Genomic DNA, 21,564 nt, shown 5'->3' on the forward strand with positions numbered 1-21,564 from the left:
ACGGTGATAGAATCATGTCTGGAAAGAGGGATACAGTTGCCTTACTGTCATCTCCCACAAATGCTTCAGGATGTCAAAGGCAACCAGGTATGACAAGGGACTTAAGGGAGACTGACACTTTTCTTGAATGACAACTACAGTCCAGGTTCACACCACCTAAAAGTGATCCATCCTCTGTTTAGATGGCTAAAGCCCATCTCCATTAGCTTGTCAGGTCATTCTGGAACCACTGCTGAGTATTTTAGCTGGACCTCCATCAACTCTAATGGCAACAAAGATCTGTATTTTACACAGAGAAGTCTGAATGCACAGGTCTTAATCTGGAACTGAATCCCACTCAGTGAACTGGAGTTCCCAACCATTTTTTGTATGGGTACCCCTAGAAAGCATTGGCCCAAAGTTCAAGAATTTTATTCTGTGAAATCCAGAGATGTAAATAGTCACAAGATAAAAAAAATCCATGATAAAAAGTTCTTCATGATATCCATTAAAAAAATAATTCTGATGCATTGTTTAACACAATGCCATTTAGCTCATCCTAAATAATGGGGGGGTTATAACTTCACAATAGTGAAATGACTATTTCAATGTTACAACAGAAGTAAAAGGAGAACTCCAGTCACCTGACTCAGTCACTGAACCACAATTAATAAAAAAAAAAATCAAACAGCTGGTTCCAGTCGTATTGCACCTACCTGGCTTCAGGTCAGAAAAGTTAGTAACCATGTGAACCCATTTCTGCCTGAGAGTAGCTTCACTGAAAACACTTTGCATGAAAAGTTTCACTGAATTCAAATGACAGCTGAATTACTGAATGTGCAGGGCAAGCATTTATTTTTAACATACTGTACATGCACTCTGGTCTCAGTTTAGCACGTTCATCCTGAGAGGATCTAATTTAATTATTCTCTTTTATATTTATGGCACATTCTCTGGCAGTGTTATCTTCCAAATACTCTAACATCACCAGTATTATGCCCAGCTATGTCAGGAATGAATCAGAAGCCATGTTAAGACTTGTTATGTCAGCTTAAAAATTCATGTTATCCACTACTTGAATATTCACAGAAAGTCTCAGTGCACTTTTTCTTTAATTAAATTAAATTCTGAAGGTTTGTCACTAGAAGAGAGAATGCTTCAAGGCAGAGAAAATAGGGCCAGGCTTATCAAGCCAAAACAATCGTTATTCTGAATCTTATACAATCTGGTCATTCCCCAAATCTTCCCAAAATTCCTAAATTTCTAGAGAAATACTGCCATTTTAAACCAAAATGACTTAGCCAAATTTATTCTTACTATAATGACAATGAATTAATTAAATCAGTTTTAATAAACAATCAGTTTGGCCAATTAAGCCCAACATTCATTGATTTATAGAGTGAAGATTGAAGGCCCCAACATAATGGATGGATTCCGAGGTCATTTAACAAAGCTGGCAAAAGTTTTGTGATTTTATTTCTGCTTATTCACTAGAAGATAGAGCTAAATTAACTCCTGAATCTGCATATTTTATTTATGCATCTAAATAGCTCCACCTTCAATATAGTGTCTGAGCCCCTCCTTGTATTTAAAAACAGAAAGAAAAAAAAAAAACACAAAAAACCAAACATGAAATCGAAACAATAGCAGGCTGTGTCTTTCTTCCTTTTGCATCTGAAGGGGAAAAAAGCTTGATTAGTTTATGGGAAGGGGAGGTTGTTTATTTGCTTGTTTATGTTTGTGTGTGATTGAGTAAATGTCGTGTGCGTATGTTTGGAATTGGCAGGCAGCTCCTTATCTGTGCTGGCAGATATGTCCGTGATCTAAAAACAGCGTTTTAGAACTGGCTGCATGTCTTGCTGAACACCAAGAAACAATTTCAGCAGCTGCCTCAGAGCTGAGTCCTTCTGAGACCTCAATGTCCATCTACAGCTGAAAGAAAACATTCTGAACAGCAATGGGAGTGTCTCACCCGCTGATACCGATCCTCATTCTGTCCATCTTCCCCAGCTGGGCAGTATGTTATCTACTGCACCTACATGATCCATTGTCAGCAAAGGGCAGACATACAGACTATAGTACACCTTGTCCACTAATTCTTTGGCTGGGATTCATCTTACCTAACACTAGACAGCTGCAGGGAGGTTGTCTCCAACTAAGCTGGTCACCTCAGGTTTCCCCTACAGTCACATCACCACTTTTATAGCACAGTCCATCTGACCTATTTTTGGATGACTACTTCAATGTGCAAGGAATTGTGTCCTAAAAGCACGATTGTTTTTCTTATTCTTTGTTTTGTTTTGCTCACTGACTAAGAGAGGGTCTGGAATAACTAATTTGAGATACAACCACTTAAATTTTAATACTATAGTAAATCAGAAAACAAATCACAGAATCACAGAATGATTGAGGTCATCTTGTCCAACTTCCCTGCTTAAGCAGGACCACCTGGAACTGGTTGCCCAGGACCATGTGGCTTTTGAATACCTCCAAGTTTGGAGACTCTAGAAACTGCCTTGGGCAACGTAAGTCAGTGCTTGGTCACCTTCACAGTAAAAAAGTGTTTCCTGGTGTTCAGAGGGACCCTCCTGTGTTTCCCTTTGTGCCCACTGTCTCTGGTCCTGTCCCTGGCATCACTGAAAAGAGCCTGGCTCCATCTTCTTTATACCCTCCTTTCAGGTATTCATATAAAAATCCCCCTAAACCTTCTCTTCTCCAGGCAGAACAATTCCAGCTCTCTCAGCTTTTCCTCATAGGAGAGATGCTCCAGTCCCTTTATCACCTTAGTTACCCTTCATTTCACCCTCTGCAGTATGTTCATGTGTCTCTTGTACTGGGAAGCCCAGAATTGTACCCAGCACAAGTGTGGCCTCACCAGTGGTGAATATAAAGAGGAAAGATCACCTCCCTTGACTTGCTGGCAATGCTTTGCCTAATGCAGACCAGTATAACATCCATCAGCTTTGCAGCAAGGGTACATTGTTGGCTCGTGTAAAACCTGGGCAGAGATTGTAGAGGTGTGCTGAAGTCCCCTAGAAATGGATGAAAGCAAGTCATTTTGAACACAGGTATCACCAAGTCATTCATTTTGCATGAGCTATATTAAGAAAATAGGTAAGAATATGGTAAGAAAACAGGGGACATAAGCAGCATATATCCCAGCAACAGCTTCAACAGGAATTCCAATAAACCAACAAGAAAAATGTTCTTTATGAGGCATTACATCTACACATTTTTATGTATCCAGGATCTATTGTTACACATCTGCAGCCACCCCAATTAACAAAGCTGAAGGGGGTATATCCCATCTAGATCCTGCCTCATACCCTCTCCATCCTCAAGACTTTGACATTCACAAAGAATCACAGATTTATTCAGCCACAGAAGAGAAAACTTTAGTATGAATACTAGCGGGTCACTCTTTCATATATTCCATTCTTCACTGTATCCTACATTAAATCTACACTGGATACAATAGTAAAAATATAGAAAAGCACTTTTTATTTTTTTTTAATTGTGTCATGTTATTGATTCAAGGTGTGATGAATCCATGTCCCGACGTTAAGCAAGATAACTAGAATCATCAGTGGTACAAGAGGGTGTATCTGAGTTCCTTTATCATATCACCATCCTTGGTGAGTGCTCTAAATTTTTATAATTTTTAAAATTACAGGGAATCCAGGCCAACACCATTAATGTCTCCTGCACTGTTTTAAAGTCATGACACATCCCATGTGCAATTTTCATAGAAATGAATGAGTTCCCTAATTTTAGGAGGTGTTCCAGGCAGTTTTCTATGGAAGCAGTTATCCACCTGCACCCCAGAAATAGTCAGAAATTAAGAGTTGGACCTTTCTTAACCATTTTTATTACTGTCCTGCATGGGTCCTTCCACAGCAAGAAGCTATTATAGATCTCACTCTGAGGCTGTAGCACCTTCCACTTACTGCAGATACTTTTTGGTACATATTTTTGGATTTTATTCAGGAAGCCTGAAGAACTAGACTCCAGTTCTTTCTGTACCTTTCCAGCTTTTACAGAGCTTCTGAGGAGAAAATAAATAAATAAATTTTAAAAAATCATAGACTAGGTGTGGGGCGATATAAGGGTACCATAATACAATAGGAAATAGACTAGAGTCAACAGGAGTCATCCAGGCAATCAATAATCCAGGATCAATAAAATCTAAACTAGTTCTGGTGTATTCATCTGTTAAACATTAATTGAAAAAAACATAGAAAACTACATGGCCCTAGTTATGCTGCTATGGAATCTCCAGCAGGGAAGAATTACGCCCAATGCCTGAAATAATTCCTCCCTTTAACAAGTTGTTCTGTTTTTTTTTTTAATAAATATTTTATAAGTTGCTCTGACATACTCACCAGCACTTATAGCTTTGAGGGTGGAGTCAATTAAAAGGTTTCTTTCCACATTCCTTAAATCTGCAGGTCTTTTCAGACAGATTACACTTCAAATGTCCTTAAGATTAACAACAGATTCCAAACTCAAGTTCATTTAAGTACCTCTTAAAATGTTCTGAACCACTGGATTGTCACTTTTTTTACTGGGCTCAATTCGTATTTGAAAAGTTGAAATGACTGTTGAATGCTACCCTAATGATCTGAAGCAATAAACCCAAATGAAGTAAGTCATTGTTAGATTCACTAAATTTGATGACAAATTGTACATTTGGGGGTCCTGACCTTACCCACTTGTAATGCAGGAATCCAAGAATATGTTCCATTTACCTGAATAAATTGCTGTAGTTGTCTTAGGTCTGCCTTACAAAAGTATTTTACAGACTGTATTTAATAATTTATGAGGTTTAAAATTTTCTTCCCTATTGAAGGAATGAAGGGATCTTTCTTAAAAAAAATTAGTTAGATTTCATATGACTCCATCAGTGCTTTCACTTGTCATGGCTCGGAGCACACACAGCCACTGAGCTGGCTGAGGAAGGGCAGCTGCAGACTGCCTCAACCCTAGCTTGGCAGGTGACACCAAATGACTACAGTAGACATTTTCAGTAAAAGGCTGCAGATGTCTCACCCCTTCCCCTCATGACCAAGCTGAAGCTCAGACATTCTCCCCAGACTAGTTTTTCCCCCATTCATAATTTGAGGCAAGAATAGTCTATTAAGGCTGAGGACAGTCTGATCTTTGGCAGCCCAACACTGTAAGAAACATTCCTTCTGCCATTAGTCTCCCTCTCTCTCTTTTCTTTTTTTTTAATTTTTTTTTTTTTTATTATTTTAAACCCTCTTCCATGTATTCAAAACTGATCTTCAATTAGGACAGGAGACGTAGGCACAATGTTGTATTAGTATGCAGACTGAAGGACTGATACAAATGTAATTAAGTTTTCCTGCTTTTCTACTTACTGGTTCCTCTGTTGATCAAAAGATGGGAACATGCTTTTTGGGCCATGGAATAGCAATAAAAACTTATGGTCACTGGCTATGTACCGTGACTACCAAGTTCATCTGATAATCACTGACTGTCACAACAGAGAGGTGACATGCTCAGCGTGCATCATGCTTTGTTTCTACCTGCGCTTTTACACTTAGGATACCTGCATATTTTGAAAGCTGAGTACTCAGGTTGTGTACTGACTATAGCGTCTGCATACTTTTCTTGGACTGGTGATTTTAATTTTATTGCTTCTACTGGATCATGGAAAAAGGGATAGAAATAAGAGGATCGTCTAGACATACTCCTTATCCATTCGCAAACAGTTTGGAGACATATTGGACAATTCTGAACACATGCTGTTTGCCATTTCTGAGTATGTACTGCCCTACTGTCTTTAAGTATCATTCAGTAACAAGTCAAACACCTTAAGTAACAGAAGTGTGCCATATTGATGGTTAGTTGATTTTAATCAACCAACTATGTAAATCTGCCCCCAAAGATACCAGACTGGTTCTATTTTCTTTAAGATTCTTATAAATGGTCTTCTTTGTATTTAATTCCTTTAATTGCTAGTCAATTTCCTTATCAGTCACAAAATCACTTTATTTAGGGACCTTTATCTTAAGATTTCTTTATTTTGGGAACCTTTATCTTGAACTTTGTAATTGCAATGACAGAACATAAGTGGAAACTTTGAAGCAGCTGGGCTCATGTGCCTTCAGTTCAAAGGCAAGAGAGATACTTGCCACATTACTATATATTAATGCCTTTTTCTTACATATTATGCAAAAGTAAGCATGTTAAAATTCTTTTAACAATATGACCAAGTTTGCCAGGACAAAAGCAGTAACAGCTCTGTTAAAGGAAGAGACATCTAAAAATATTTTCTCCATGAACAGTTTGCATTGGCAATGTTATTGGAATATCATAAAGTTTGGTTACTCTCTGCTTTAAAAGGCATTCTGCATAGAGATAGCTTGAAATAACACACAAACTAAGGATCTTCATTGTCAGAATTCAACATTCCTGCCTGCAATATTTTGTCCCCATTATATTAGATCATTCTGATCTTCAGAATCTGAGAAGAATGCAAAATAGCTAACTCTGGTTTCTCAGACTTACAGAGACTACCATTTACATAAAACCTCAAAAATTTCACTTGGGCTCAGTGTTTGCACAAAAGTCAATGTGCCTTAGACCCCAGGAAAAGTACCTAAATCCTTACAAGATCTTTTAATAATTCACCTCTTTAATAGTTTCTTCTGATAAATTTTCAAGCATTTTCCATTTCTTCTATCAGAGTTAAAATGAGTAAGGGTAAAATTAGCGCAGTGTTGAGCAGACAATGTAGTGGCAATTCCCATGATGCTCTAATATTTAAGTATCCTGTCACCATTTTGCCCATTTCAGAGGAATTGTATGCAACTGTGAGATCTGTTAATGTTATATCCAGAATTTTAAAAACCTCACTGAGAGGATTTTTTCTTCCAAGTGGCCTCAGAGAGATAAATTAACAGGATGTATTGGTTAACCCAATTATAAAACATCACAGTCACTAGAACATTAAACAACTGAGTTATTCTGGAGATTCTGATAACATCTTTGTCCCTATGCATATACTAGTCTAAGCTTTGCCTTGGTATCTTACAAATAAGCTGCATATCTAGAAATATGTCTTGCCTTACATGTTCGGGTTTTTTTCAGCTTAATTCTTTATAACCATCAGGAAAATCACATTTCCCTCTCGTTTTTTGTGACCTAAATCTGTCAAAGAACCTCAGTCCTGTGATATTTATTTCTTCTGAAAACACAAAGATAGAATTGAAGTCATGCTATTGTCAGTTACGGAATGATCACTCTCAAACTTTACCAACTGGTGCTAACTTTTAAAAGTCATCAACATTTTTCAAAAGTTTCTTCTTACTGATAGTTAAAAAACAAGTTACAGCACCTTCTGCTCCCTTTTGTGGTTTTCTGTAAGTATTTAAAACTGCAGCCCTTTCACTGATCCCTGGCCTAACAACTATATAAAAGAACACTTCTGCCTCCAACATAAAGGTATTTTGCATGTGACAAAAGCTTCCACCTGTGCATCTGAGAAATTTAAGAATGGTGTTTTACTTCTCTGGATGCAAATGCATTATAACAATTAACAACAATTCCAGCTATCCCTGACTTTTAATGAAGATACAGCACAGTGGTGTGCGTGCTAAGCAGAAAGAGGGATGCCCTTCTTCCCTGGGCAGTAACACTACCACGAGCCACATAGCCAGGCAGGAAAACACTTTGCTGCCAGAAACACTTGGTGCTGGCACCGGGCTGAGCCTCTGAGAGGGCCAAGCACTAGCACTGGCGGTGGGACATGGATATTCCCCATGGAGCAGGCAGGCTCGGAGGTGCATAGGCTCAAAAGTCATCTTTCTGCAACGACCTCGAGAACGGTGCAGAGGGTCCAGCACCACGCTCCTACGGCATATTCTGCCCGTCGGCTCCATCTCGCTCTTCCTGCCTTCCTTGGGGCCTCAGGCCCTGACGTGACGGGTTGCAAAACTCCCCTGCACAAACACGCAAGAAGAGGCAGGAAGGGCAAAGTCCTGTGGCGTGGAAGCACAGATCTCTTTACTCTTCGTCCTCTTCGCCTGAAAAGGAGGAAACACGGAGAACGCGGTGTCTAACGCAAACAAAAACACCGAACCCTGTCCTGCCAGCCCCGCGCTTCCGCCGCGCCGCCGGCACTGCGCACGCCCGGCACGGCCACCGTGCCCGCATGGAGGAGGAGGAGGAGGAGGATGGAGGCCCGGGAGCCGCGGGGGCTCCGGAGCGGTCCGGGCGCTTCGTGCGCTGCCTCTACGTGGTGGGATTCCTGGTGAGCGGGGAGTCGGCGGGAAGGCCGCGGTGCCTTCTCGCGCGGCCTGGGGCGGGCGGCCGCGCCCGGAGAAGGGAATCCTTTCCGCTTCAGATAAAGGCTGCTAGGTTCTGGGGTACATCGCTGCAGCTGCTCCTCGGGGAGTTGGGATGCTTGTAGCGATAGTGGTGTGTAGCGGCTGTGCTGTTTTGTCCGGGCGAACAGCCCTGCAGTTTGATACAAGGGTCGTATTTTTATCCTGTGCGTGCCATGGAATAGTGCAGCGCCTTTAAAGGTGAGTCTTGCCTTGTGCTTATAAGAGAGCTGAAATACCCGTGCTTGACATAAACTTATATTAAAAAAAAAAAAAAAGAAACACTGAACATGGGTTTTTCTAGAGGAAAAATCTGAGAGAATATAGACTTTAAAGATGGATCATATTCTGTATTGATTCACCAGCCCCAGGAAAGTGCCATTTGAGATTAAAAGGGATTACTTGGAAAGTAAATACAAAGTGAGTACGAATTTGCACTGTGAAACGTCGAGATACTGTCTTCCCTACCCTTAGGTTGGGCAGTAGAAACAACCTAGTCAGTTTGTGTCCTGGACTAAATACTCCAGGTAAAGGTGTGTTAGAACAACCTTTGCTTCTTAACTAACTTTTACACAGTGTGGTTCTCCAGCCCTGTAATATCTTGCTGACACCGAGCCAGAGCACACACAGATGTCAACAAAGTGTCCTTTCAGAGGTGTGGAGTGTCCTGATATAATACGGAGCTGTTGCTTGTAATGCAAGCTTCCTGTAGCCAGGCAAATACAGGGTATCCGTCATTCAACATAAGAAATTACACATGAAATGAGAAGTAACTACCCATAAGAGGATGGTGGTTAATGGGTCTTGCTCTACCTACACACTTATGACAAGTCCAGTACTGCCAGGGTATATTCTGAGCCTTGTTCTTTTTAATGTCTCTATTAATAACCTGGACGAGGTCATTGAACCTCCTTTGGGTTTGCAGATGTCACCTAAGACTGTGTTACTGCAGGTGTTTGGAAGTCATGTACTCTGTTTGTTAATGCTGATGTATTTAATGATGATTCTAACCTTGTAAATCTCAATTTCAAGCATCAAAAGATAATTAATGACAGACTGTGAGAATTTAGGGATACACATTGTTACAGTTAATCAGGCTTTGGAGTAGTCCAGTTCAAACAGTCGCTGATGAAAGGTGATCTTGCTCCGATAGATCTTCTCCAAGGGACAGTAGATGCTGTGTCAGATTGTAGTAGTAGTGGAAGAACTACTACGTCGCTGTGGTGAGCTTAACAAAAGGGAAAAAAGCAAAAGGAACAATCAGGAGATCCTTGTGCTGTTCAGGATGGGCAGTGTCCTTTTCCCTCCTCTTACAAAATGTTTTTCACAAATACTTTTCTTTTTTTCTTTTTTTTTCATGTTTCTGTCTTTTCACTACATTTAAGCTATACACAGATGTGTAAGTAGGTTTAGATCATAGCTTCTTCCCCATTGCAGTTGAGTTGAAATACTGTAGTTTTTCAAAATATACTTTCTTTGCACAAGTAAAAAGTATTTTTAGGTCATTGAAATTACAGACAACTTCGAATTTAAAACACTGGTACCAAGTACTTTTCTTGTTAAATGGGTAAAGTTTAATACATATTAAAGAAATATTTAATGTTTAAATGTGTATCTTGAGAAGGATTGTATCTGGAGGGGGGGAGAGGACTGATGTTTTCATAAGTTTAACTCCTCCAAGAGGCAATCCTTTATCTTTCAGTTTATGTGTTTTGTAATTTTGTACATACTTGATGCACTGCAGAGGTTACAACATACCACATTGACCATGAAAAATTAATTTTCTTTTAACCTTGTGTTGATATGGAGGTAATTTACTTTTTTTTTTGTTGACTGTTATTAATCTAGGTTTCTATCATCTTTGTAGAAGTTATTAAAACTTTTTCTGCCTTCTTTCCAGGATTTATTTGGGGTGAGCATGGTTGTTCCTTTAATGAATCTTCATATCAAATCTCTAGGAGCAAGTCATACAGTGGCCGGAATAATAGGTGAGTTGTAGTACTTGACTGATTTACCAAAGAATAAGATAAGGCCTGGATTATGCCTTACTGCAAGTTGGACATTGTAACATAATTCTTCCTTGCTAATAGCACAATTCAAAGTAAGTAAGGACAATTTCCTAGTAAAACTGTAAGGGCAGCCATACTGGGTTAGACCCACAGACCTGTCCAAACTTGCAAACTGACAGTAGCCAAAAGCACACGCATGGGAAAGAGCACACTTGGAAAGAACTAGGAAGGCTTGGAGTAACATTTGTACAGATGCTTTTCCAGCATCCAAGAATTCACAGCTCAGCAATTTAGAGAGCTAGAGGTGTTGCTTCTAATTTTATTGTTATTTACAGACTCTGCAAACAGTACTTCTGTAGCTGGTTCTCCAAAGGTTTCAAAAGCCCACGATTGCTCCCATTTTGATTAAAATCCTTGCAACTGTCTTGGCAAAATATTTATTCACTTTAAGGAGTTTTTACAAGTAAATTCTGAAGATTAGGGGTTTTATCTTGACATATTAAGTCGTAAGGTAAGCTCTGTGGGTTTAAAGTTCTTTAAAGTACATTTTATGGTACTGTTTATGATTTGGAGTGATACAAGTATGATATTCTTTATAGCTATGTGGTTGACATAGGCTCTGTTATTTAGTTTTTTATTGTATTGCTTTTCTGTTTTAGCACTTTTCACGAAATAATTCTGGTTCTACACTGACTTGACAGTATTATTTTAAGGAACAATTAGTTAGAAATATGTCTTCATTTCAACAGTTTGCTTTGATTTTTAACTTTAAAAAAACCTGGGATTTGAGATGTATTCCTATAAATAAGAGAGTCTGGCAGATATTTCTCTCTGCTTCTCTTCATTCATTCTTTTCTGTCTCTAAGTGCTGATAAACTCCTAGCCTCCGAAATGACAAAGTACGGTCTGCGGTTTCTTCAAGGCATCTGTGGCGCCTTGCAGTAGGTTGAAGTGCCAAGTGGAAAATAATTAGTCCCTCCCAGTAATTAAATTCTCTCCCAGTTCTGAGAAAGCAACCGTAAATGCATGTATCTGTTTTGTTGCTGTTGTATCTGTTGCTTTGTTATACAAAGCAACATCATTCTACCTTACATAGTTTTACAAGTTTTCAGCACTTTTGTTTTGTCATTCCTGAAACACTACCTTTGGTTTGTCATGCTCCCTCTTCCCATTCTTCCAGTAAATTATTCCCAGAATTTCTCTCATTTTTTATGATTTAAAATTTTGTGTATTTTTCATTAAAAAAAAAGTTTAATTTTTAATACTGGTATTTTGTTTGTTTTAGGATCTCTCTATGGTGTAATGCAACTGTTTTCCAGCACATTTGTGGTGAGTTCTAACACTACATTCCAGAGCATGTTGGTGTTTCTATGGATTGTAGGGGGAAAAAAGGATGAGGCTAATAATGGTGTTTCTTGGCATTTTGAAAATGCATAAAGTGCTCTTATAAGCATTTTTGGTTGGAGGAACCAGGTTTTAGTTTGTGTGAAAAATGTTTGTTTCATTTATAGTGAATTGCCAGATTTTTCAGACTGAAACGGAATACAGTTTTTAGACAAAAATTAGAATACAGATTTAGGCTCAGATACGTTACTGAGCACATCACAGTCACACAGGGTTTTCTTCAGCATTGGTGCTGGTAAAGCAGTTGCCTTCAGTGCAGTAACCTATCCAAAACCAGTCTCGTGAGTCAGCCCTTCATAAGCCTGTTATCTAGTTCACTTTCCATGCCTAGTGAGCAGTGCCTTGTAATTCAACATATGGTCTAAATTAATGCATTGTATCTTTGCTCTTTGTTTGGCTTTGTTTTCTATTAGCTATTGGTTTTTTACATCCTAAGATTACCCTGGTACTAGTTTTCTAGCTTTCAGGGGAGCAGATTTCAAACATCTCATGAAAAAACTGTTTCAGGGTTTGTTACCCAAGCCATCTGGGATAATTTGCCAACCTTGTGGCATTTTCTTTGAACTGCAAGACCATTATCTACTTTCTTAAAAAACTATTTCCTTTTTGGAATCATGCTGATTTATAAGCATGCTAAATGCAAGTTTTCTGTTTACCCTTCTCATAACTACTTCTTACCTACGCACTCAGATGACAAACTTCTCATATCTAGGATCATTCCTTTTAGGATGTTCAACAGGTGTCTAGTACGCATCAACCATCAATGCAAACAAATATTTGTGGTTGGTTATGATAAGATTTTTCAGAAGACCACTACTGCTAATATGTATTGCAGGACTATTTTTAAAAGGGAGAAATTGTTTTTTAAAAAGCTGTATACGTAGCATTAAGTGGAATCATAGTTTTGACAGGTGCACTGCCAACAGGGCAGAACTCTGCTGGGGACTTGCAGATTTTGAGCACTTAGGAATGTTGTGCAATAACCTTATTAAGCTTTCATTGACAGTCCTTTGATCTCTTTTCTCAATTTAATTTAGAAGTACTGATTGTTCACTGTACATAGCTTAGTGTTATAAAAAGCTAATCTTTTTTTCTGCTTTGTAAAAGGGCTGCTGGAGTGATATAGTAGGAAGACAGTATTCCTTGCTTGCTTGTATTCTTCTCAGTGCACTGGGTTACTTCCTTCTTGGAACATCCACCACTGTGTTGCTGTTTGCCATTTCTAGAGTCCCTGTAGGTGAGTACACACTTGACATTTTGCAGTTTAAATTCCCTGTAGTCTTAGCTTGAGAGTTACTACAGGAAAAATCATTATATGTGGGTGACTACATCATCACCCAGCAGCACCAACTAAACCTTAATAATGGAAAAATCTCTACAAATCAAGAATTCTCATTACTTTTTCTTGAAAATAATTTGAAATGTTGTTGTGACCTAACCCACCAGGCAGCTAAACTCCACAAAGCCACATATTCACTCCCCCTCCCACGGCAGGATATGGGAGACAGTTGGAATTTAAGAAAGTAAAATTCATGGGTGGAATTAAAGACAGTTTAATGGGTCAGAAAAGGAAAGAAATAGTAATAATAAAAAAGAATTAGAATATACAAAGCAAGTGATGCACAATCAGTTTCCCACCATTCGCTGATCAGTGCTGAGGCTGTTTCTAAACAACAACCCCCACACATTTGTATGCTGAGCACACCACGGTATGATGTGGAATCTCCCTTTGACCAACTGGGGTCAGCTGTCCTGGCTCTGTCCCCTCCCACCTTCTTGTGCACCCCAGCATACACACTGGTGGGATGGGGTGAGAGGCAGAAGAGTCCTTGACTTAAGGTAAGCACTGCTCAGCAACAACTAAAACATCATTGTGTTATCAACATTATTCTCATCCTACATCCAAGAAGAAAATTAACTCTATCCAGATGAAACCAGGATAAATGTATACTCAACAACTGTCACAACTTTTATGCCGCCTTGAATGGCTGAAATTTATGAGAACAGGAGTGCAGCAATATCTTGAAAGAGGCTATTGTAAAATTAGTCATAGCAGGTACACAATATACCGGGTGACTGCTGAAAATCTTGGCCTGCAATTGCGATGGAGAATGGAATGATATGTGTGTTGGGGTTTTTTAATGCTGAAAATATACCTCAAAGTGATACTAGAAAATTTGGCTGAAGTTTTAGGTCATTGCTTCAACCAAAACATTTATGTTGTACAAAAGCATGTATGTTTGCAGCACAGAAGTGAAGTTTTTACCAGGGTTTGTAGCAGAGTTCTTAAAATAGCTGAACACCTACTGGATATATTCTGATACAATAAGCAGTGCTATTACTAAAGGGCACTTTTATGGACCATAGTTTTAATTTAAGAACTCCTAATATTGTTTCTTAATTTAAAGACAACTTGCTAATGAATCGCTTGGTTGAAATTTGATTAGATGAGTAGTAGATGTAGTACTTTTTAATCCTGACATCACAGTGACTGTGACAGCATTGCCATGGTCAGAGGGAAGCCACATAAAAGATTGCATTATTAATATTCTTGCAGTATGCCTAACCTTCTGTGCTCTTCTTTTGCCACCCACCAGTTTCCCATATGAACTTGGTGCGTTACAATCTTGGCACTCTTCATATTCAGCCAAGTTGGTACAGAGTTATGTCCATAAACAGACAAGCCATTTCTACTCCATCAAAGTTCCTGTTTTAGCAGCTATTTTATTCCTAGAATGCTTCAGCACATGACTTAGTTACTTCTTTCATCAGGGCTGAAGGAGCACACTTTGACACCGATGCCTGAATAATTTTGATTCCTAAGTCCAAATCCTTAAACAGTCAGGATTATGGTCATGGCCCAGTGTGCTGCGTGGCTCTAGCATTGAAGAATTTGTGATTAATGGGATCTTAAAAATATAAATCATACAGATTTTGCTTATTGATATTTCTGATAGCTTCTGTCGTCTTCAATCTTTTGAACAATACATGTTTGTTATTTTGTTTATATTGTGTTGCAGGTATTTTCAAACACACACTCTCTATCTCTAAAGCCCTGCTTTCTGACTTGGTTTCGGAGAGAGACCGCCCTTTGGTAATGGGACGCTTCAATGCAGCCTCTAGTGTGGGCTTCATTCTGGGGCCTGTGGTTGGTGGCTACCTGGCAGAGTCGGAAGGTGGCTTTTATCAAACATCCTTCATCTGTGCCTCTATCTTCCTTCTGAATGGTGGTAAGTTATATGTCACATTTTGCATCTTGGGTCCCTTCATTCAGTACTTTCGTGTTTTTATACCATCTGTAATACCTTGAATTCGTAGTGTATTTATCATGTATGGCATAAATGTTCTGTATACTGATACTACTCTTTGAATTTGAACCTGAGCGGAAGGAATTTTGGGAATTTTGAAACAGTTAACCTCTAGGTGCTTCTCCTTTGTTTTGCATATATCCCCTTTACATTCCGACACAAATAGGAACTTTTGATGTGCCTAAAGATCAAGACTAGAACTCAGAATTTTTGCTTTAGTCTTTAGATTTGTTCATATGGTATGAGTGTGGCATTTCATTGTTTCCTTTGTTGCTTTCACTGCATTAAAAATTGAACTGATACTGTGAATAACACTAGCCTTAATGATTACAATTTTTTAAGTGAAATTATTGTCGAAGTCCTTTTTTGAATTGTTACAGTCAAATTAATGTCTTTTATGTAAAGTTGATGCAATTGAATGAAATAAAATGATTTCTTGATATACATAGGTCTTGTCTGGATGTTACCTTGGAATGAAAACACTGGCAACCGGGAACATCATCAAGGCAAAGGAACAAATAGTCTCGCAGCAAAAGCAAATCATGACCCGCACTTCAAATCAGCAGCTAATAGAGCTGTGACAAACAATAATGTTTTCCAGTCTCCGTGGATCCAAGTTGCAACAGTGTTGAAGAAGATTAAAGAGATTGCATGCTCTAACTTGTGGGATATATTTTTAGTGCGGTTTCTGATGTCTGTGGCTATACTGCTGTACTATAGCAATTTCACTCTGGCCTTGGAGGAGAGATTTGGAGTGAAACCACTGTTCTCTGGATACTTAACAAGCTATAGCAGTGCACTTGGAGTCCTGGCTGGTTGTCTGCTCGGACCAATAACAAGGCTCTATCAGCATAACACTTACAGAGTTCTGTTGCACTCCAGCACTTTCACCTGTATGCTGATTCTCCTGTATGCATCAGCATTGAACATATGGATGGTCATTTTGTCTTCCACATTCTTAGCCTTTTCAACTACTATAGGTCGTACTTGTATCATTGATCTTGAATTGACCATTGGTGGGAATGAGGCCAGTGGCACACTTCTAGGTGTTGGACAGTCTGTGACATCAGTGGGACGTATAATTGCCCCACTCCTTTCTGGAATTGCGCAGGAGTTCAGTCCTTGTGGCCCTCCAAGTCTAGCTGTTGGACTAGCTTTAGTAGCTATTCTGATAATGAATGCAAACAAACAAAAATACTGTAGTCATGGAAATGTGAAGTTAAAAAATCAGTAAGCACAATTTTGTATTGCATAGGTGTATCTTCACCTGCCAGGCTTGTACAGTGGTTACATGATCTTTTAAGAGGGCACATTGTGTTCATGTGGAGGCAAGTATTTCTGCTGCAGGGTGCTGATCTACGGGGAAGCCGTACAACAGGTTTGTGAAAACAAAGGAGGACAATGCTGGTTTTCTGTTAACTCTAGATAAATGTTATTCTAACTGGTACCACTAGAACATTTGTAAGGGGGACCAGTGTTGCTATGTTGCTATATTGTACTGCCTGTGATTTTTTTTTTTAAAATGGATTTTTAACCCTTTTTGAGGGGGAAAAAAGAATACCATGAAATGCACAAATCCTGGTTGTAGCTCATATTTGAAACAGTGTTTAGATTGAGAGACTGTTAAAATACAAAAATTGATTCTTATTATTTAATCAAAGGTGGATATTTGTTATTTAATCAGAAGGAGAATTTGCAATATGCTTGTTGGCTAAATTTCTTATGCTGTGGTCAATTGCCATTTGTCTTCTGTGACAGTAGCTCAGTTAATAAGGTGTTTGCTTATGTGATTTTTTTGAAGCATACTTTGTCTACAAAACTTGCTGCACACCATGATCAGGCACTTTGGGATAGTCATCCAACCCCTGCTGATTCCTGGTCTTTCCCAGGTAACAGAACTGGGTATATGCTAACTTCGTGTATTAGAAGACCTAAAGTGGACAATTTTAAAATGCAAGTTTTATTGAAATTTGAACTGATGGTTTCTGTTTAGTAATAACTTCTACTGCTCAATTTTGTCATAAATATTTGTTATTATTTCCTGTACAGTTTTCCAGCCTTCAATTTAAGAATAAATTTCCCTCTTAATTCTTTTGAATGACTGTAAAGATGTGCTGGAGCAACTAGCAGTAGTTCATGGATCTTGAATAATGCATCCTCTCTCATCTCAGGCATAAGTGACATTTCAGTGACAAGAGAAAAATTTTTGTTTGTATTTTAGTCATTGTTTGAGTGCATGGCTTAATTAATGAGAGGTTACTCTCAGAGCTATACTGGAAGTTTTAGCAGTCCTGTGCTATTTACTGTTCAAGCTCATATTACTTGCCACTCACCAATGTTTGTATTTCATTTGAAACATAGGAAAAATGTATTTTTCACTGATAAGGTTCCATATGCTCTTCCTAATAATACTTAAAGAAAGTACAAAGTCAACTATATGTAATTGTTGGGTTGAGGGAGGGTTTGTTGAAAAACAGTTTAGTTATCTTCTTGAACACATCTGTACAAACACTGTTGCTGCTTCAGGTGAGTCATAGATGGTTTTTGCATTTTTTATTTTCATTTTCTTCTTTACCTTTTCCAGTGCCTGCTAGTGGTCAGATATTTGTTGAAATATTCCAGTAGCAGCACCATGGGAATATATATATATATATATATATATATGTACGTACATATATATATATATATATAAAAATATATAAAACGGAATTGTTTTAATTTTATATATTGACATAATCACTGTCTTATTAGTGCTGTGATTTCAGTACATATCCTCAGAGTTCTTTATTACAATAATCTTCTCCCGAGGAACTTGAGGCATTTTCAAGTGTCTTATCTTTTCTTGCCTTGTTTGGTAGATGCCTCAAAACATTGTTGCCCTAATTTTCCTGTTTTCTTTCTTTTCATCTTTTTTTTTTCTTTACCTAAAACTTTTCAGGGACTTCTGTTTTTCATCTCTAGCAAGGGGTAAAGGAAATTAGTAGGAAAAAAGCTTCAAAAATTAATATATATGAATGATTTAGTAATTTTTCCAATACTTGCTGGTTATATGAGGTAACATTTACCTTTCTAAGGTGGTGCACTGAATAAGTCTGACTTCTGTAAACACTTATACAAACACATACAGCTGCCTGAATATTTTTTACAAAATCTTTACAACTTCACTGGTTTATCCATAAGTGAAAAATGTGCTTTCCCCTGTAAGCAGATATTTTTTATTTTATTTTGAAAAATGGTGCTCCATATAAGCTAAATAAAAATGAAATTAAATACTAAAGTTGAGAAATCTACAAAAGCCTGTGGTCTTGGGGGCATGTTGCAATACATTACAGAAGATAAGTTTTTAACTTGTAGGTCAGAATGATTTCTGAGGTGCCACAGAAACACACCTTCTTTATACAGCCCCAGGATCAGAAAAGTTTCAATAATTTTTTTTTTTTTTTAAGGATTAGAAATGAAGTGACATTCCACATGCATCATTTTGTCATTGTGCCTTTTCCCCTCTTCCTCTGCTAAAACTACAGCACAATACAGAACTGTTCAACTCAATATGAAGTGCAGATTTTTTTTTTTTCTTCAAACCGTGATTCATATGATCATTTGAATCTGCCTGCATTTCACATAAAAAGCACAGGAACCAAGGATTCAACCAAGAAGAACTTGGCAATTTTGGGATAAAGTGCTTAAAGTTACTGTTCCTAGTGCCTGGAGACCACATTCGTGTCCCTTGTGTTGCCTCTTAGTTGCCATAACTGCGTGAGTTCAAAGAATGATGACTCAGTGATGTTCCCAGAGATGAGATGTGACTCCCCCTTTCAAGTTCAGGGAGGAGCAGCTGCAGCTATTTTTGGCCACAGTCTAGTGGGGAAACTACTGAATTACTAGGCAGTTTCTTGAATCCAGTTGTCCTATCTGAAGACTGTAACAAAAGAAATCCGAATATGGACTAAAGGAAAAGAGTTTCTACCAGCAAATTACTGCAAAATAAGATTTTTCTCTTACTTGCTGTGACTTTATTTTGGCTTGGTTTCCTTGGGCATGTAGGAAGGGTAGGGGCATGATTTGGTGTTGGTTGTTTGGGGGGGTTTTTGCTTTTTGCTTTTCAAAATTTTCACTTTGGTAAAAGTGACTTTTCTGACAGTTTTGATCAGGCCATGTTGAAGACACTACATATATAGGATATTAATTTATATCTGTAAAACAGCTGGTAGCATATGATATGCACTGATTTTGTTGCTTTTAAATGATGAAGCAAATGTAAGATTTTTTTCATGCTGGTGTAGGCTGTATACATTTGGAGAGATCCTTTATAAACATAACCAGTTGTGGTGGGTTGACCCTGGCTGGACACCAGGTACCCACCAAAGGCACTGCATCACTCCCCTCCACAACTGGACAAGGGAGAGAAATTATAACAAAAGGCTCGTGAGTTTAGATAAGGACAGGGAGAGATCACAAACTGATTACTGTCATGAGCAAAACAGACTTGACTTGGGGAAATGAATTAAATTTATTATCAATCAAATCAGAGCAGGATAATGAGAAGTAAAATAAATCTTAAAAACACCTTCTCCACACACACACGCTCCCCTCCGTTCTTCCTGAGCTTTACCTCCTCCCCTGCCACAGTGCAGGGAGCTGGGCAAGAGGGGGTTACAGTCAGTTCATCACGTTTCTGCTGCTGCTGCTTCTTCCTCGGGGAGAGGAGTCCTTCCCCTGCTCCAGCATGGGGTCCCTCCCACAGGAGTCGTCCACAGGCTCTTCCAACGTGAGTCCTTCCCAGAGACTACAGCACATGAACTGCTTCAGCATGGGTCCATTCCACATGGTGCAGTCCTTCAGGAAGAGGCTGCTCCAGCATGGGTTCTTCACAGAGTCAGAAGTACTATCAGTAAACCTGTTCAAGCATGGGCTCCTCTCTCTGTGGGTCCACAGGTCCCTGGAGCCCTCTCCAGTGCAGGTTTCTCACAGGGTCATAGCCTTCTTTTGAGCATCCACATGCTCCAGCATAGGGCTCCTTCACAGACTGCAGGTGGATATCTGCTCCCCTGTGGACCTCCATGGGCTGCAGGGGGACACCTGCTTCACCATGGTCTTCACCATGGGCTGCAGGGGAATCTCAGCTCCAGTGCCTGCAGCCCCTCTTCCCTCTCCTTCTTCACTGACCTCGAGGTCTGCAGAATGATTTCACCTATTCTCACTCCTCTCTGGCCACAATTACTTCTGCACAATAACCTTTTTTTTTTTCCGTCTTAAATGTGTTATGCCAGAGTCATTACTATCATCACTGAGTGATGGCCTTGGCCAGCAGCGAGTCCATCTTGGACCCAGCTGGCATTGGCTCTGTTGGACATAGGGGAAGCTTCTGGCAGCTTCTCAGAGAAGCACCTTTATAGCCACCCTGGTACTAGAACCTTGCAATGCAAACCCAATACACCAATTCTGCAGAATTCAGTTTCTTGTCTAGTTTTCTTTCCTCTAAATTTACTCAACACAGCACCATCATAAGGGTCACTACCATTCTCATTTTCTGAGAACAGGTTGATTATTGAGCAGGTAATGCAGCAACAAAACAGGACAAGGGTTGCTTATGAACTGGCGTGCTTGTTACTTCAACCACTCTGTAGTGCCATCACATCCCTGCTGATGGGAACCTCTGTGGGTATGTGGAGGTGCTGCCAGTCCCCATTTGGTTACAGGTGTTGTGGGATACTGTGAAGTAAATGATCCTTTATAGCTTGGCAATTTGGCGTTTGAAAACCCAAGACTTGCCGGTGCTGTTATTGCTGTAATACTGAAGATTCATTCACAAAGAGCTGATCATGAATCTTGTAAGGGAGTATATTGGAGCCCGAACTTTAAGAATCAAATGACTGTGAGTGGAGGTCAGACTGCTTTTAAAAATGAAAGAGTGTAGAGCTTGCTTTAAAGGGAAGTCCTGAAAAATTTATGTGTTAATTTACAAAGAGAAATTAATCCAAAGTTCTAATTATTTTAAATCTCAGCATCAAAGAACTTTTTTCTGAAATGTGCTTCACAGTAGGAAACAGTCTTCCATCCTTTCAAATGTGTAATAGATGAAAAATAAATTAAGTAAACTGGAGTATTTAAAATTACTTTTCTTTTTTGTGGCAAAAAAAAATTACTTTTAGAAACAAAACCTGTGGCAATAAGGGTGCTGTTGTAACAAATGACAAATTTAAACCTGAGCACATGAACCACTGAAGGTCACCAGAGCAGCCACCTAACTACTGCCTTCCCTTCTGCAATTTTTGTCCCCCGTATTCTGCCACGTCTCACAGGATGAAAAGGTTTCCAAAGCACGTCAGTGCTGTGTGGGAGCCATATCAGGGTTTGCCATCTTGGGAAAGGAATAATGCTAAACCAATCTCCCCCTGTTTAATAAATTGTCTGGCCATCTAATAGATAGGCCAGGAGGGAGATGAAACTCTTTGACTTGAAAGTTTTAGGAGAGTCTTCATAGCCATTCATACAACAGACAATGTCAAGCAC

At 39.0% G+C, this 21,564-nt stretch overlaps 1 protein-coding gene across 1 annotated transcript; it reads left to right on the forward strand.

Moving 5' to 3' along the window:
* The first annotated feature begins 7,988 nt into the window (after positions 1-7,988).
* MFSD9 (major facilitator superfamily domain containing 9) lies at positions 7,989-16,430 on the forward strand. Its single transcript, XM_017818390.1, has 6 exons — positions 7,989-8,257; positions 10,231-10,318; positions 11,625-11,668; positions 12,851-12,980; positions 14,764-14,973; positions 15,501-16,430. Exons 1-6 carry the CDS (start codon positions 8,159-8,161, stop codon positions 16,283-16,285), a joined length of 1,356 nt encoding a protein of 451 aa, XP_017673879.1. The 5' UTR covers positions 7,989-8,158; the 3' UTR covers positions 16,286-16,430.
* Positions 16,431-21,564: the final 5,134 nt, after the last annotated feature.

The sequence above is a fragment of the Lepidothrix coronata genome, unplaced genomic scaffold, assembly GCF_001604755.1.
Source record: "Lepidothrix coronata isolate B3197 unplaced genomic scaffold, Lepidothrix_coronata-1.0 Scaffold68, whole genome shotgun sequence".
Taxonomy (NCBI): Eukaryota; Metazoa; Chordata; class Aves; order Passeriformes; family Pipridae; genus Lepidothrix; species Lepidothrix coronata.